This window comes from Crocuta crocuta, unplaced genomic scaffold (assembly GCF_008692635.1).
Source record: "Crocuta crocuta isolate KB4526 unplaced genomic scaffold, BGI_CrCroc_1.0 scaffold160, whole genome shotgun sequence".
NCBI lineage: Eukaryota > Metazoa > Chordata > Mammalia > Carnivora > Hyaenidae > Crocuta > Crocuta crocuta.
Window position 1 is genome coordinate 3,371,101 of NW_027527591.1, and position 19,074 is coordinate 3,390,174.

General features: G+C 35.6%; 1 protein-coding gene across 3 annotated transcripts in view; it reads right to left on the reverse strand.

Moving 5' to 3' along the window:
- UNC80 (unc-80 subunit of NALCN channel complex) overlaps positions 1-19,074 on the reverse strand; it is a 225,310-nt gene that overhangs the window by 137,850 nt on the left and 68,386 nt on the right. For 2 of the 3 annotated variants that reach the window (XM_077771360.1, XM_077771356.1), the window contains exons 19-22: positions 15,598-15,812; positions 14,213-14,319; positions 12,383-12,479; positions 5,791-5,963 (exon numbers count right to left, since the gene is read on the reverse strand). In XM_077771360.1, coding sequence (XP_077627486.1) covers positions 5,791-5,963; positions 12,383-12,479; positions 14,213-14,319; positions 15,598-15,812 — 592 coding nt within the window. The remainder of the gene's footprint in view (positions 1-5,790; positions 5,964-12,382; positions 12,480-14,212; positions 14,320-15,597; positions 15,813-19,074) is intronic. The other variant, XM_077771350.1, reaches the window with a different exon arrangement.

Sequence of the window (19,074 nt, forward strand, 5' to 3'; positions counted from 1 at the left end):
CAGATACTAAGTGAAGCCAGATACAGAAGAAACAAAGCTAAATTTACATATAGTGGAGGACATTTGTGAAAGAGTAATTCTGAGAAACTCAACCCAGATGAACAGGTACGAATAACTGCAGTTGTCATACTTGTGCCAATGACTGTAAACACAGAAGGCTACCTTGATTCAAGCACACAGGACACATAGCTCTGTTCCCTGTCCTCAGGGTGCTCATCAGAATTCATCAGTGACTTCAGTTCCTTTACTTTTCCATATTTGAAAAACTGGATTTACGTGTGGCCTTAGTTCAGGACTATTCCCTGAGCTGGTTCCTTTTCTCTCATATAAACAAGGCAATAAATGTGAAGGTGCTTTATAATCTATCAAGTATAATGAAAAGGTTACTATGGTCATCCTCTACCACCATCACCACCATCACCACCACCACCACCACCACCACCACTACCACCGTGTTGTCTATCTCTTTTATCCAACTAACAAGTTCTACCTGGATTCTTCATCTGATAACGGAAACAACTGCACTCCGTTAAACCTTTACTGATTCTAACATCTGGAATTCTGACCTCTGACCTATGTACACTCCTTGGCGTTGACCTTGAATCAAAGACTCAGTCATGAAAGGGAATCATACAAACCATCCACTTCTTGAGGTCCCTGTAGAGTGGTCCCCATTGAATCCAGTCTAGTGACAAAGAGCTAATCACTTCTCAATGGAACTACCCCATCACTAAACATCTACAATGATCAGAAAATGTTTTTTTCTTTGAGACTCAAAGACACTGCTTATAAGCATCAAGCCCCTTTATTTTATTTCTTACCATGAGATTTATAAGATTGAGAAGGTCAGGCAGGGCCAGTGTAGGTTCCAAAGGAGAGGAGGAAAAGGAAATCTACTAGTCTGGTAATAGTCATATTTTGGTGAAGTAAAATAAATTTTAAGTTTTCAATGGGATTCAGCCCAACTTAGTGGTAGGAGTCAAGCTACAGGCAGGAAAAGAGTGTACTTGTATCTGAAAACCCCTGTAACCTCATCTCCCTGAAAACTTTAAGCATTATAGCAGTTGGAAATCAAATAGGTATGAAAACATTTGGTGGGAGGGATGAAATCTCAACACCCAAGAGACTTGATTATCAAAGTATTCATCAGTATTCGTCTTAAAATAATTGCCATTCAGAAACCAGTATTAATTTGTTCTATTGGGATTAATTTTCAAATCCTTAAATGCTTTCTTTGTGACAAGCCTCATATTTCTCCCATGCCCACATATCTTATACAATTCCTAAGTATTCCATATAGGAAGTAATTATTCTGTTATTATAACACCAATAAGTATTAATAAAACTAATAAGTCCAATTACTTGATTAAAAAGTGTCATTTTGCCAGTAATAATGCAATTAGTTGAGATTGAATTCTTAACAGTTTTGTTTTAATGGATAGGTTTTGGGGGGGAATCCATGAACCTTTTGATATTATATGCTTAATTTTGTCTCTAAGTATACTTCTCTTGGGAAAATTTCCCCACTGGTTTAGTGGGGCCCCTGGGTGGCTCAGTCAGTTACAGCTTTGGTTCAGGTCATGATCTCGTGGTTCACGAGTTCGAGCCCCACGTCAGGCTCTGTGCTGACATCTCAGAGCCTGGAGCCTGCTTCAGAGTCTGTGTCTCTCTCTCTTTCTGCCTCTTCTCCACTCATGCTCTGTCTTTTTTTGTCTCAAAAATGAATAAACATTTAAAAAAAAAGAAATACTGGTTTAGAGAGTGAATATGTGGTATGAATCTTTAAAGTTGAAAACCTATATTTTCTGATTATGAATTCATCATGTATTCATGTGTAAAAGAACCTTTTTAAAACATTCAAATGCTTTTGGACCATTAAAAGTCATTTACAATCTTCTTTATTCTGGAGACCATATTCATCTAAGTGTATTCTTAATCTATAAAGAGATACTCATTCTGATTTATTATTTCTATATGTGTATTTCTATCTATTATCTATCTCTCTATCTTCTATCTCTCTCTCTCTCTCTCTCTCTCTATCTACCTGCCTACCTACCTACCTACCTATCTACCTACTTATGAAGCTATCTACCTATCCAAAGAAAGCATATGCTATTGCCACAAGAATCCTGAGTGGAATCAGAAGATTCTGCTCTGAATCCAGTTTTAGCCCTGACTGGCATATCTGACCTTGAGCAAAATCACCTTGGCTCTTGTTCTCTTGTGTGGAAATGTTTGAATGAAAAGACTTCTCAATAAAGTTCATTCCATGATATATACTTCTGTGCAGATTTCAGCTCAGTATCTCTGAACTTGGGGCCTACCTAGACTTTCCCAGCAACTAAAGGACAACCTATTATCTCTGTCTTCAGGTGCTTATGTGACTAATAGTTGTTTAAATGCTATCATGCCATCACTTTCCAAGTTCTATAGACAGCTGTGTCTATTATCTTTCTATAAATTTTTCAACAGTTTGAAATAAAATGATTTGTTTTATCATTTTCCATAATCTCATTAGGCAGTTGCTTGAGAAATTTGATGCCCCACTTTGTCTAAAAATCTCCCAAAGTAGTTATGATTTAGGATTGACACGAAGATAGACATGACAGTACCTTTGGAACATTATAGCTTAAACCATCTACCTATAAAGTGCGAGTGCACAATTATTACTGTGAGTTCAACTAACTTCTGTCATCTTTAGTTTCTTACATTTAAATTACCATGTATAAAATACAGAATTTATTATTTTGCATATTTTAAAATAACTTCTTATAGTTATCTCACATAATTTTTTAATGAGACAACCAAAATATAGTCTTTAAAGACACACACAGGTCTAATCTGGCTCTATCCTTTGCTAGCTGTGTAGCCCTGGCCTGTTAGTTCGTCTTTCTGAGCTTCAATCTTTTTTTCCTTTGGAAACAGTAGGCACACAATAAATGTGAATCATTAGCTTACCAACCTTAGAATGCTGTACATTAAGAAGGTCGGAGGGGCAGCTGGGTGGCTCAATCGGTTAAGTGTCTGACTTTGGCTCAGGTCAAGATTTCACGATTTGTGAGTTTGAGTCCTGAATCAGGTTCTGTGCTGACAGCTCAGAGCCTGAGGTCTGCTTCAGGTTCTGGGTCTCCCTCTCTCTCTGCCCCTCCCCCACTTGCACGCTATCTCTCTCTCTTTCTCTCAAAAACAAATAAACATTAAAAAAAAAAAAGAAGGCTGGGAAATGGATCACTATGCAAATGTGATCATAAGGAAAGGTTCAAAACAAGTTGAGTTTTGCTATATCATTATTAACAGCTGGCGCCAGGTATGGCACATGGGAAGCTCTCAAAAGATATCGGTAGAGTTAATTAATTATTATATGATGTGTATCTTTTAAGCCACATTGGGCCATATCTTTTAAGCCGCTTTTTATTCCACCACTCATGCCATTTGATATAATTAATATGTAGAGAACTGCCCCTTCTCTGTGACAACATCCACTCTAAAATTACTTACTATCAGGGAGGGGGCAAGGAGTGTTCCACTCACCATTACTGCCATCTCATTATTACCCTGTCGTTCTGAGTTCCTTCTATTCTGTAATCAAATCCTGCTGCTTTCACTTCTAACCAACATCATGCAGTGGTGTCTGACATTTTATACCCTGTCAGCACTTTCTAATCATTAAAACTTTGATAGTTGGAATATAGGAATTCATGGACATGTTAATGAGTATTTCTTAAGTGCAAATAAGATGAGGCATACTTTATTGGGTGTTAGTATTTTTGATGAACTGGCTGTTCACATGCTTACTCCTTATGTGTTCAATTGTTTATCCTTTCCTTATGAATTTGTTACATTTATTTATTTTAATCTGCTCCTTTTGGAATAAGTCAATAGTGATTAAAAAATTCATTGCATAACTCAAAGGAGTGACAGGCTAGTTAAAAAGCAAGGGATTGGCTCCTTGCCTTGTCAAACTCTTGCTTTAGACAGGCACCTTGTTCTTTGATTAATTGCCACCAGCCTCAGCTCTCCCGAAGGCTCATGATTCTTCACATTTTATAGTAACCAAAGCATACATCAATACACATGGAACATTTTGTAATTCACAAATATCCTCAAAGGCCAATATCTGGGAATGGGGAACTGACTGAGAAATATTATACAAGTTATCATTTTGGGTGATTACAGTGGTATTTGTGTTTCAGGCTTAAGTGAAACCACATATCTTGTTGGTCACTATCCTGAGACCAAAAGCTGCAAATGTTACAGAAAAAAATGTCATAAATTACATGATTAGGTTTGGATTTTTTTTCAAGGTAAAATATGGGTGGCCACTGATCAGTTATTCATGTGCTACAAAATCTGGAAAAGGGATCATTTATAGGCAGCCTTAAATTTTTTTGTTTTTTAAAAAAGTCTGTTTTAGTTTATACTTTTAAAAAGAAAAAATAAAAGACTTATTCTTGATGCTTCTCTGGTATTGAGTGCCCAGTATTTATACAGTGTATGAAGAGTTTATTAAACCAGAGGTAAATAAAGGAAATTGAGAGACTGAGTTCGAATCTGGGCCTAGATTACCTGACAGAAACCCTTTCTAAAGAAGATCAACTTTATTTAAACCCTTACAAGTGTATAGAATATCATGAAGTTCAAAGCATTTCTGCACAATTAATTTAAACTGATCTTTCCTTCATATCTTTCCTCCAATTGATAGATAATGAAACCAAGGCTGAGAGATGTTTAAGTATTAATACATGGCAGACCTAAAACTAATAATAACAAAATAATAATAATGACCTACTTTATTAAGCAGTTACCTTATCAGGCACTGTGATGAGGGCTTTCTATTTAATGTCTCATTTAATCCTAACACTAGCCAGAAGAGGTAGGCATGTCATTATTGCTCTTACTTTCATTTACAGAAGTTCATCTAGTAAATATCAGAGTGGTTTTGATCTAGGTAGTCAGATTCAGGAGCCCTCATATCCTTTTAATCATGATGCTATACAGTCTACTTCTCAGTGCAAATTTATTAAAATTTTTCCTTTTCTTTTTTTATCTCACCACCTTTCTTCCTCTTTTTACCATTGGTGCTGAGGAAGGCAAACAAACAAACAAAAAAACCCCCACAAAAACTATATTATCATCTCAATAAATGTAGAAAAAGCATTTGACAAAGTACAACATCCATTCTTGAAAAAAACTCCCAACATCATAAAGGCCAAATACAAAACACTCACAGATGACATCATATTCAATGGTGAAAAACTGAGCTTTTCCTATAAAATTAGGAAAAAGATAAGAATGTCCACTGTCATTACTTTTATTCAACAAAGTATTTGAAGTCCTAGCCATAGCAATTAGACAAGAACAAAAAAATAGAAAGCATCCAAATTGGAGAAAAAGTAAATCTTTTACCATTTGCAGATGACATGATACTATATATAGAAAACCCTAAAGACTCTACCAAAAATCTACTAGAACTGATAAATAAATTCAGTAAAGTCACAAGGCACATATTTAATATATTGTAATCTCTTGCACTTCTATGCACTAATAATGAAGTAGCAGAAAGAGAAATAAGAAAACAATACCATTTATAATTGCACCCAAAATAATAAAATATCTAGAAATATGCTTAAGCCAGGAGGTGAAAGACCTGTCCTCTGAAAACTATAAAGCATTAATTAAAAAAAAAGATAACTCCACAGATAGGGTTAAGATTAGGGACTCATGCTTTCCTCCATTAGCAGTATTAATTGTGATGGGAGACAGACTGGGCAAATTCTTCTAACAACTTACAAGATCCAAAGCAGCAGCCAGGATAGATGCATCAGGAATTGTCCCTGGCTCACAGCAGTTTAATAGAAATTGAAAGCGCTTCATGCCTTGTCGGATTGCTCCAAGATTCACCACGTTTTTGCTTTTTCCACCATCTTGGTTGGAAGACAGATGGTCATCGAAACTGTGGCAACCTGTAGCATTTTTCCCATGGTAGAGGAATGAAGAAGAGAGAGTATAATGGATCATAGATTGAAAAAGAGGTTCAAAGTTATAACAGCATGTTTTCTGTAGTGTTGGCCTGAAACTTTCTCCCTGACTCCACCTCCGTCCTTTCCAACCTAATGCCTGATTTAGATGTACCATGACTTTGGGAAATCTGGTGATACATAGCATATGCATGTGCCGAGTTTTACATAAATATAAGATCTGATCATTTTGCTACCAGGTCTCCTCTCTAATACTGGCAAGAGCTCTTAGTATATTTAAAATTACTCTTCCTGTAATTGACAACTAACTTCTATTTTATGGAAGATGTAATCCCTGTGAAATTTCAAATCTGTTATCAAGGATAGGAACTTGATATCTCAGTTATAATACAAAGAATCACTGACTTTTGTAAAGAATCTGACATTGGTCATTTAACTCCAGAATCTCTAAACCTGCCTATATATCAAAATTACCTAGTAAGTCTGAATCTCATTCAGACTTTCAGAATCAGAATTTTTAGAAGTGGAGTGCAGAAATTTGTGCTTTGTAAACCTCTCGGAAGATAACAAGGCAGCCAGCCTGACCCAGATCTGTGGCCAGAGATTTGGGAATCACTGATCCCTCCCCACACTTACTTTTCCATAATTAAGCTCTCTATGAATAGGAATTGATCTAGAGCTTATTAAATACAGAATATCAGGTGTTATCCTAGAGATTTTGATTCCATGTCTGGGGAATATGCATATTTTAACAAACACTCCACATAATTTATTGACTACAGAAAGTCTAAGGATCATACATTAAGAAAAAAATGATACAAAGCATTGTTTTTCATTACTTTTATCCAAAGGCACATTCTAAAGACCTAAATATCTCCTAACTTTACTATAGCTTTTAACATATATATATATGTTATATATATTAGATAAATTTATATATATTTGTTTAGATATATACATATAAAAAAATCTCTTATATAAAGGCATTATGTTGAATATTGTTTTTAAAACCCCATCCAAGCCCCTTCTCAGGATTCTGAAATGTACCTCTGATACCTGAGAATACACCCCGAGGATGAGAATCACTAATTTAGAGTATCCCTTAATTTCAGCTTGCACCACTCATTTGTGGTTACCAACTCCAGGTTCTCACTGAGATGCCACAGATCTGATCTCCAGAAATGCCAACTCTTCTGTTAAGAATACCCTGATCCCTTCCACCTATTGCCCTATTTTTCCCATGCTGCATCATTGCAAGGAATAAATATGTATGTCTGGGGTTTATTGTAAAACACCTTTAAAAAGCATGAAAGATAGATGAAACAAATATGGAAAATTTTGATTATTCTTGCAAATGGGTGATGAATATTTAGGATTCATTAGACTATCCTTTTTACTTTTTGTCTATGTTTGAAAATTTGCATAAGCACAAAAAATGCTTCATAATATAATTAAAATATCATTATCAAAATTTCCCATATTTCATTTCTTATGGGCATACTTCCTTTTCAGATGCAAATGTCCCACATTCAAAATTCCATATTCAACACCTTTGGCACTTTTTTTTTTTCAATTAGTGTGACATATTTTGTATTAATTGCAAAATGAAGTAGCTTCTGGAAGACAGAATCTCAAAGGAGGCAGAGCTAAAATATACAGATAAGGAGAAAACATTTCCTAGACAGCTCCCTTTCAAAATGTTACTCTATTTATTCACGGTGCATTATCAAAACTACCAGAACCAGTGACTTCCTGTTATTTCTCCTATCTATAGTCCACTTTATTAGTCATTTATATACAGCCCTTTAAGTTGCACATATCAGCAGAAATCTCATCTGTTAAAAGCATGCCCTTAGCAGTCCCTTTAACTCTGAATTTAAGATATACCTCAAATAATATATTTTAAATTAATCCTGTTGGTTTGTTACTCTAATTAAGATTTATTAGGTGATAACATTAGGTGATAACTGCTTCAAATTTGTAATAGAACTAATCTATAAGACAGGATGTATGGTCAATAAACTTATTCTTATTTAACTCATTTATTAAGAACAGTTGCCATAATCTTATTAGAGGAGGCATTAAAAATAAGTATAATTTTTCCCAATATTTATTTGACAAGATAATAAATTCTAAAAGAAAATATTTAATATTACCAAAGGAAGTACTATTTTGATCAAAAGAACTTCAGAAACAATATGGTTAAGGAGTCTAAGTAAAGTAATGAAGAGAGAAGTGATCAAAACAATCTTTGTCAGGAAGAACCTATTTTCTTTGCTTCTCAGAATGATGGATATTTATTTTAGGTATAAAGATCAGCAGAATCCTATGAGCTCAGGACATAAGAATCACACTTGTAAGAAAAAGCTATTTATAATGGAAAATTTCCATTGTATCTATATAGCATTAATGGATAACCATATATTTGCTACCATTTTTAGCACGTACTACATGCCACATACTGTATGAAATATTTTATAATTTATTTTTTGTAATACCCTCATTTATTTAAAAATGAATCTTTAAAGATGATTAAAAAAAAGAGAAAGAGACAGAAAGAGAGAGAACAGAGTAGTAAGAACATAGACAGAGAGATACAGAAAGAAGGGACAGGTTAAGTAGCCCAGTCAAAGTTCATGCAAGAAAAAGTTATCAAGTCAGCGTTCAAATCCAGACCTAATGACCATAAGCTTATGCTCTTACCATTACACCACACAGCATCCTCAGAATACACAACTGTTCTTGTTGAAGGATGCTAGAGTTTTCTATATCGCTGAAGGCAGAGATTATGTCAGGAAAACTTAGTAAGAAATAAATCAACATTTTACATGTTACAAACTCATTGTAAAATTGTCCCCAGTTGGCATTCTATGTTGTAATACTAAAGAAATGTTAAAAAGTGATTTGGCTATAAAATACATCTCCTGTCAATCTTTTATATAAACTTACTGGGATGGAAGGATGCCTCATGTCTTCCTTGAACAAAATGATTAATTTTTTTGTCTTGGAACATTATAGTTGCATTTATTTACTATTTTTTACATTAAATTTACTGACATATAAGTTATAAATTTATATAGAATACAGTTTTTATAATCTGTTAAATTTAAAAAGGGGATATTTCACAATATAGTACTTCTTTAAGCAGCATTTGCCATGAAATTTATAGCAGAGCTGAGCACAAAGAAGATATTCAGTGAATTTTATAAATTGGTTAAAAAAACACATTGCTTTAATAAAATATCTTCCCTCAAAGACAATATGATTTCTAAAGTGGAATATCTTTAATCAAGAAAAAGCTTATTATAAATGCAATTTCAGTGTTGGTAAATGTTCAGATATATTTTTCATTAACTGAATAATTTTTTAGATTTTAAAGAAATCCTACTGGCTGTAGCATTTCATCTTAACTCAGTGAATTTTGAGTACTACATTTAAATTAAAAGTAAGAATGCTTGATGCTTGTTTTCTTCAACAACTTTAAAGAACCAGAGACAATATACAGTTAAATTAAAACAATTGTGAAAGAAAAGGACAATATATCTATAATGGATGCACAGGAATCATTTATGCATAAGGATTGGAAAAGTAGGAAGGAAGCAAGGAAGGAAGGGAGAGAGAGAGAGACAGAGAGGGAGGGAGAAGGAAGGAAGGAAGGAAAGGAAAGGAAAGGAAAAGAAAGACGGAAGGAAGGAAAAGAAAAGAAAAGAAAAGAAAAGAAAAGAAAAGNTTGGAAAAGTAGGAAGGAAGCAAGGAAGAGGAAGGGAGAGAGAGAGAGACAGAGAGGGAGGGAGAAGGAAGGAAGGAAGGAAAGGAAAGGAAAGGAAAAGAAAGACGGAAGGAAGGAAAAGAAAAGAAAAGAAAAGAAAAGAAAAGAAAAGAAAAGAAAAGAAAAGAAAAGAAGAAAAGAAAAGGAGAAAGGCAGGCAAAAGCAGATCCAGAGATAGAAATGCTTGCATGGCCAAGGCAGTTAGTTGTTGCAAATTACAATGTAGTAAAATTAATAGGTAATTTTTTTAAGTTTTTTTTTTTAGAAGAGCTAGGGATACCTGGCTTCTGCAAGAGATTCCAAAGGAATTACCTCACAGAAGACCTTTTATAATCTCTTTTTAAAAAAATTTAAAGTTTATTTATTTATTTTTGAGAGAGAGAGAGCAAGCACACACTCAAGAGCAAGGGTGGGGAAGAGAGAGGGGGAGAGAGAGAATTCCAACCAGGCTCTGCAATGCCAAGGCAGAGCCTTATGCAAGGCTTGAATCCACGAACAGTGAGATCATGACCTGACCCCCAAATCAAGAGTTGAACGCTTAACCAACTGAGCCACCCAGGTGCCCCTATAATCTTTAATTAGCCAGAGAACATGGGCAAAGAATAATGATGATATGTAAGCTATCTTCTCTTGCCAGTCAAAAGCACATAAAATTTGAGTTAGCAGTCTTAGATTTTTTGTCTTCTATATACACAGTCTTATTTAGGGTAATGTGGACACAAACTGATCTCAAAGTCAGACTTTATGAATATCCCATATCATATTTTTCTATCATTTTTCTATCATTCCTTTCTATTTGTGAATGAAATATAAAGAACATGTACAACAATATGTAAAACTCTGGAATACCATAAAAGTGAAAAGAGTCTATAAGAACTGAAAATGACAAAGGTTCTGATTGTTAGGAAGATTCTTGAAACCACAAACTAATAACTTTGATGTACACCCTAGCCAAATTCTGTAGGAGATAATTAGACAAACAGAAACTTTTTTTCAAAACAGAAGTAATCATAGGAATCACTATAGTTTCATGAAGAATACATCATATTGAACTAAGCTGCAGATTTCCTTTAGATAGAGTTATAAAGATGTGAGTTTTCTTTGGTAAAATCTAATGATGTCTTTTATTATGAAGTGGAAAATGTTTGCTAATTGCTAATAAATTAAGTAAATGGTTGGCTGAAAAACTGTAACCACAAATTGTTAATTAATAAAAGTCAATTATTTTGAGGTTATATAAGAGGTTATATCTTTATATTTGTCCCAGTCAGTAATAATATCAATAATTTGGATGAAAACAGGGAAATGTGTAAGTCTCTGCAGATGAATCCTTATAGCACAACTGTAAAGAAGGAAAGCTTCCAAATTCAATGTGGTTTGGGTTCTGTGTCCTAGTTTCTTTCCATGGCATATGACTTAACCACCTACCAAGTTAATGAAACAATAAATTTTATTTATTTTGAAATGAAAAATAATGGCCATATCAAAATATAGTATGATATTCATTCATGTGGAGGAGAACTAGCAAAAATTAATCCAAAATAGAGTACAAGCCAACTATGTGATATAAAAATGGATAATGCAAACTTAAACTATGCTCATCCACTTGTTATGTCCCTGGACCTTAATAGTTGCACTACTTATTACACTGATAAAGTCAAATATGATGTATTGCAGTCCCTCTGAAGCTCCATATTTTGTAAAGTATATCATTTAATTAGAATACAGAGTAAAATGGAATAAGGATGGTGATGGATCTAGAAACACTTCCATGTAAGGAAAAAAAATGACTCAGAAATGTTTAACCAGCAGAAGTGAGATCAAAAGAGAGAATGTGAAATAGATAATAGGCAAAGCTAGCATTATATGTGTATATGTGTGTGTTTGGCCAGAGATGTCATAACTGGAACCAATGAATCAAATTTATGGATGAGAATATTTTCAGAACATAAGGAAAGACTTTCTAACAATTAAAACTGTCAAGTTCTGGAACCAGTTGCTTTGTAAGGTAATAGACGCCCCTTCATTAGAAGTGTTCCGTGGGTGGCTGGACACTGGTCAGGGATATAATGTGCAGAATTTCTAAGTGGATAGGTAGATGGATATCTGAATGTTCTTTAAAGCTCTTAGATTTAACAAAGAATAGATAGCCGAAGGAGAAGTTCTTTGCAAATCTGATGTCTTCCGTAAATGTCTGTTGAACAAAATTGATAAGAAATTGACAAGCTATAGTAGTACAACACACATATAAGGACAAATATCATATGTTTGCACATATAGGAGGATTAGGAGGAACTTAACTGAGGAACAAGGGGGAGAAGGGGAGAAATGGTGGGGGGAAAGGGAGAGAGGCAAACCATGAGAGACTCTTGAATGCTGACAGAAGCTGAGGACTGATGGATGTGGGGGGGAGGGGGAATGGGCATGGAGGAGGGCGCTTGTGGGGATGAGCACTGGGTGTTATGTGGAAACTAATTTGACAATAAACTATTTGTAAAACTAAATAAAGTAAATAAAAGTTCCTCTCCTAAAAAAAAAAAAGAAATAAGAAATCAATAAAAAATAGAAAATGGACCATTTTATCCAAATAAATTTTTGTTCTGTGTGATGAAAACTTAGGCTGCATGACATTTACCAAGACGTTTGAAGAAATTCTCCTCTTCATCTCTTCCATTTTCTATTCCGCTCCCTGGCCCACCTTCAGAAAGCTTCACTGCACTGGTAAATTTGACCTGAGAAGAAAAGGGAAGTAGTGAGTTGGCTAAATTCAAAGGCAATGCTTTGTGTTTACACTAACCCTTGACTTGACAAATAAGTTGTTTAGAATATGAAGATTACTTCAGTTCTTCAGATTTCCACATCCAGTTAGTCAGTAAGTATCGTGTATTCCTATGTACCAAAAAAGATATCACTTATAATTGTAATTTGAAGGAGGATCCAGTCATAGATTGAAAGTAAATAGTCAGGTACTATAAAAATAATTCAGTGAATAAATGAGGTGTTCTTAGAGTTTAATTCTGATAAAATCCAAACATATTTATGAACAACAAGCCATATTCATCCTTTAAAAACCATACAATTCAGAATGAGACCAAACTGGAAGACAGCCAAATAGAAGATTTCAAATTTTTATGAAATAAAAACCAGTATAAATTCATTCATAAAGTGCCCTATAATTAAAGTGAAATAACACATTTGTTTGTTTTTTCCTGAGGAATTAAGATGTATTCTTAATCTTGCCTTTAGACCAAGAGTATTAAATTTTTCAGCAAGCAAGGAATCTATGGGCCTCACATACTCTCAATATTTGGTCAATATTTTAGCAAAAAAAAAAATGTAAACGAGAAAATGTATTTTCTAAATGTCATAATGTTGATATATTCTTTTCATAATTTCAAAGTACTACTGTTAAAACATATAGAAGAACACTGGTCTTAGATTCAAAGCAGAAATAATATAAGCAGATGATTTATATATAAAGAAATGTAACTCTTATCATGCACTAAAAATTATAGTGTGGATCATGCACAGGTAAGGCTCTTGTAGGAAGTGGATTTCACTGAGAATAAGTCATTACCTTTTCCAAATAATGTGCTGTTACAATGCTTAATAGTATTATGAAGAAACACTTAATGGGAAAAATTATTCTGAATTTCTTTATCCCTTTCAGTAGGGAGCATGGTTCAGGTAGTTGTGAAAATAGTAGAAACAGGATGAATGTGTATGTGTTTTAATGCATAGGAGGAAACATTAGATAAATACAAGATAGTTGGGGAGGAGCTTGAGATGTCAGGAATTTCACATATGTGTTAAAAGTTTAAAATATCTGAGAAATACTAATTTGGTTGCCTTTCATTGGTTTTTCTTTTCTGATTGCTATAAATAGGATTTCCAGTACTATGTTGAGTAAAAGTGGTGAGTGGAAATCCATTTGCAACAACATGAATGGATCTAGAGGGTATAATGCTAACTGAAATAAGTCAGTTTGACAAAGACAAATTTCAAATGACTTCACTCATATGTGGAATTTAAAAATCAAGAGAAAGAACAACAACAAAAAAGAGACAAACAAAAAACCAGGCTTTTAAATACAGAGAACAAACTGATGGTTACCAGAGGGGTGGTGGATGGTGGGGTGGGTGAAATAGGTGATAAGAATTAAGAGTACACTTATCATGATGAGCACTGAGTAATGTATAGAATTGTTGAGTCACTATATTGTACNAGATCTGCATTATAATTTTATTAAAATTTTTTGTTACTCTTTTCTTCCTTTCTATAATAGCCTACTACTTAGATATCTTAGTTTTCATTGCTCATTTAAGTTTCCAAACTTTGTTCAACTTGAAGACGGGGTCTTTAACTCTTTCTTATTTGGCCCATCCAGGTGTTTAGCATTTCTCAGTCCTGACATTTTTCTATGAGCAACTCCAAGGTTCTCTTACATAAGTGATGTCCTGCTTACCTTGGAGCTTTGTCGGATGAAAGACAGGCGGTCCACAGAGCTGATGTCCAGAAGGTCTTCCACACCGTCTGCCAGGCCTGAGAGGGAGGACCGTTTCAGCCAGTTTCCTATTTAATCATTTTTGAAAAGTTAGTCCATTATAGCATGTTCTCCCAAATGGATTAAAAAGAAATGTCAGCATGTGCTCAGCAAGCAGTGAAAGTTATATGGCTTGGTATAAATTGAAGTGAAGGCAAATTGCTTTCAATATGTACATGCTTTGAATATTCAGTGTTGGGCCATAAAATTACATGACTGAGTAAGACCAGGAAAAAAAGAACTTCGGCCTCTTTGGTGGATAAAACTATATTCCATCCAGTTCTCCTTGACAACTTTCATATCTTCTATTAAGTCCTATTGATTTTACCTCTTTTTTTAATGCTTATTTATTTTGAAGGAGAGAAAGCCAGAGAATGAGTGGGGGAGGGACAGAGAGAGGAAGAGACACAGAATCCAAAGCCGGCTCCAGGCTCTGAGCTGTCAGCACAGCTCAGATTTTACCTCTTAAGTGTTTCTGAAATCTGTCCACTTCTCTGTACATGGTCACCACCTAGGCCAAGCTTCCATTACCTCTACCTGGACTACTAGGTAGATTCCTATCTGCTCTCCCTTTAACCACTTGTGCTCCCTCCAGTATGCTGTCCAAGCAGTGATCCTTTAGAAAAAGTTAGCCTGTTTGTGTTATTCCCTTGCTCAACATCCCACCTAGGCTATTAGGGCTATAGGATGAAGAGCCAACCTGACCTGTAGGGTCCACATGCCCTGGTCCCTCTTGCTCTATCACAGTCATACGGCCACTCTTCTTACCTTAGTTCTTCTACTTCCCTCCCTCCTAACATTTTACAAATCTTACTGCTACCACTTAGAGCGCTCTCCTCTTTCTTTCCCCAGTACTCTGAAGATCTTAATCTCTCCTCCTCCAGGAAGCTTTCTCTGATCTCTGCTTCCTGCCCCCAATTTAGGCCAGGTGGTGTTGCATGCTTTCATAGCACAATGTATATTTCCTTCATAAAATTTACAGTTTGCAACTATGCTTAGTTGTATCTGCGTTAGTGACTGTCACCCCTAATAGATTTTAGGCTCAGCAAAGTAGGGCACTGTGTTAATTTTGTTCACCATTTAATCCTTGATCCCTCGTATAGTGTTTGCACATGATAAATGCACATAGTAGGGATTTAAGAAATACCTGCTGAAAAAGAATGAATGAATGAATGAACAAATGAGCCAATCTAAGACTTGAAGCCTTTCCCTTTCTCTACCTTACCATGCATTGTTTTGTTTTCATTATGAGCTGATTTGAGGACATGGCAGGGAATAAGAGAATCCATAAATAAATACAGACATACTTTTACCTATGGGGAGTTTAAGCTTCTTCCGGAGGGAAATTCTGCGGGACCGTGAGCGGGCGCGGCGGTCAGAGGTGGTCCCTGAATGGGCAGTGGTGCATTCTGAAGTATCCTGCTCAGACTGGCTGCTGGTGTCACTTGCTGCACTCTGGGATTTGAACATCTTGCGCCAGAAATCTTTCCGCCCCAGGTTGCCTCCTTGCATTTGTTCATCGCTGAAAGCAAGCCGAGGATAGAATTAAACATCTGACAACACATGTGAAATTCCTTTCAGTTTCTTTCAACTTCCTGCCAATGACATTTAGGCAAGGATCATGCAGGATGATCTTTGACGGGTTGGGATTTAGGATGAGTCAGAGTGGGAGTGGAAAAAGAGAGACCATGCTTGACTCTGAGCTCTTCTTGAAAACAGTCATGTCTCAGCTGTCAAATAGAGATAATCATTTTTTTCAACTTTAAAGAATAGACCAAATATTATTGCAGGTATTCATCTGTGGGCGTGAGTCATAGTAGCAGAAGCATTTATGATGTCTAAATATTTTAATTTTTTGAAGTTCCTAGAGGCCTGTATAGTACTGTATCTCACTCCCTACACTCACCTCAGTATAGTCTAATTCTTGGTACTAAACAAACTCACAAAAGATATTTGAATAAATGAGCAAGTGAAGTGCAACCACACCCACAGGGTCCATCATCCCATATCTGTTTACTAAATTATTTTCATCATGCCTGATTATTTAGCTTTCTTAAGTCACAGAAACTTATAAAAGGTTTATTTTTTTATTCTTTCAATGTTTTATTTTACTTTTGAGAAAAAGACACCCAGAGTGTGAGTGGGGAAGGGGCCAAGAGGGAGATACAGAACCTGAAGCAGGCTCCAGGCTCCATGTTGTGAGCACAGAGCCCAACTCAGGGCTCAAACCCACCGACTATGAGATCATGACTTGACCTGCCATCAGAGGCTTAACCAACTGAGCCACCCAGGTGCCCCTAAGTAAGGTTTAAATGTAAAAAAAAATTAGTCTGACTCAATAAACCAAATGGGAACACCTCCAAAGGGATTTTTGGCTAAGGCATTCCACAAGAGGAAAAAGACAAGTGGCCAATAATATGCAGAGGTTAATCTCACTTGGAATTGAGTGGAGGGGGGGGAGGGGAAGGTCCGTTGAAATGAGATCCCTATTTTCAGTCACTAAATTGGTAGAGATTAAGAGGGGAAAAAGAAAGCAGTGGTTACTCTCTTATTGCCAGTGATATGATTAATGTGATTGCTCTGTTAGTGTGACTTTTAAGGAAGAAGAAAAAGAGAAGGGTCAGAAGCAGAGGGAAGGGCAGAAGAAAGGATAATGGAGGAGCCGCGACTGTGCACTGACCTTGCTCCAGTGCTAACAGAGGATACTGGGCACACTCATCTCCTGGGCCTACTTAGAGCAGGGCAAAGCTCTATATTTAACATTCTATGACATCCCTTCCGACGGAAATTTTTATGTAGGATATTAAAACATGTATTTTCATTCAAGGGGAAAGATCAGAGCCATGCTAAATGCTGATATTAGGCAGTGTTTACAGAACACTGAAGAAAGAGAATATTTTGCAATCTAGAAAACAAAATCACCTATGAAGATAGATGGTTTTATTTTTTAAAATCCAATTTACTTATTAGATCATTCTCATTGATTATATTAGCTTAAAAGCTGCTAGTGCTACTTTGAGGGAAAAAGACTCTTTCTCTCTTTTTTTAAATGTATTTTTGAGAGAGAGAGAGAGAAAGAGAAAAGCATGAGCAGCGAAGGCATAGAGAGAGAGAGAGGGAGAGAGAGAGGATCTGAAGCAGGCTCTGTGCTGAGAGCAGAGAGCCTGACATGGGACTGGAACTCACAAACCATGACACCATGGCCTGAGCTGAAGTTGATGCTTAACCGAGCCACCCAGGTACCCCCTCTTTATTTTATTTTTTTTTGTTCATACTTTTCATATAAAGACTTTTAACTAGTCTTGTGGCTATTCAGCTATAGAACTTTGCCATTTACATTATTTTCCCCATTACAGCTTGTGTTTGAACTTTTACTATGTCCTTAAAGACTTCCTTGAACCTCACATTTAAGAAAGGAAGTTAAAGAAAACAAAAGCTTAATGATAATTTGACAATTCTATCCTTTCACTGATTGACTGCCATTCATTCATCTATTTATGAAATGGATTTTAAGTGTTTACTAGGGGGAACCAAGCGCTGTCTAAGCATTGAAGCTATAATCGTAAGCAAAAACTCACATGATCCTTAGACTCATAGAGTTGACTTACTTCTCTTTACTTTTCTCCAGACATTTATGGGCAGTGTCTAAGATTTTGAATTGCTATAAGAACTATGCAGGTTTTTGCTCTTTAAAGGTTTTCTTTGCTTGTTCTGAATTACCAAGTACTATTTGATGATGGTGATCTCCTTGGCTATAGAGAAGGTATACCATAAAATCTAGAATACCCTGTAGAATTTTTGGGAGGATAATCATTTCACAGTAAACCAGAGTTTGTGGAAGTAAAATGGCATACCTTAAGTGAGGTTTGTATTTTAAATATTGATTATACCATTTGTGAGTAAATAGTTCTCAAAAGAAGAATATATACAAATGGGCCTTGCATAAAGACAGGCTGTGTGTTTAGTGTCTAGAGTAATTCTCAAATTTTCTGGGGGCACTAATTTTAGGATGCTTTTGATTTTCCTATTATAAAAAGTAGAGATAAACTGATTGATTTCAGAGAACATTGGAATGGATCTTGGGAGAATACCAAGGTGAAATGGAGTACAGTCTATGTTTCAGCTAAATCTGGGGACAAGAGAAGTTTATCTTACTTATTTTTGGAAAAGCTTCATTGAGCACATTGACAGCCATTAATACATTTAAATTTTTAAAAAGTTTTAAGTGGGCTCCTGGGTGGTTCAGTCAGTTAAATGTATGACTCTTGATATTGGCTCAGGTCATGATGTCAAGGTTTATAGATTTGAGCCCTGTGTAGGGCTCTGTGCTGACAGCATGGAGCCTGCTTGGGATTCTGACTCCCTCTCATTCTACCCCTCCACTGCTCTCACATTCTCTCTCGCTCTCTCTCTCTCAAAAATAAATAAATAAACACTAAAAAAGTTACAAGTGATTTTAAGCAAGAGAGTGGATGACATCTCCACCCCACCTGACAGACACACTATTTTTCATGATTTATCTGCAGGCGTGTGCAAGAAAAGCAGAAGTGGGGTAGAGATTGGAAAAGGGAAACGCAGTTAAGCAAGCTTCCTGTAGTCCTGAGGTTGGTTATTTGTGATTTGGGTTTGTAGAGATTGTGGTTTTGGGAATGAAAAGCAAAGGTCAGAAGCAGGGCAATGTTCAAAGAAGATGAATTCTTTGCAGCAGGAAGTGTTCAGCCCATTGCCCTGGAGACAAAAAAAAAAAAAAAAAAAAAAAAAAAAAAAAAAAAAAAAACCAAAAA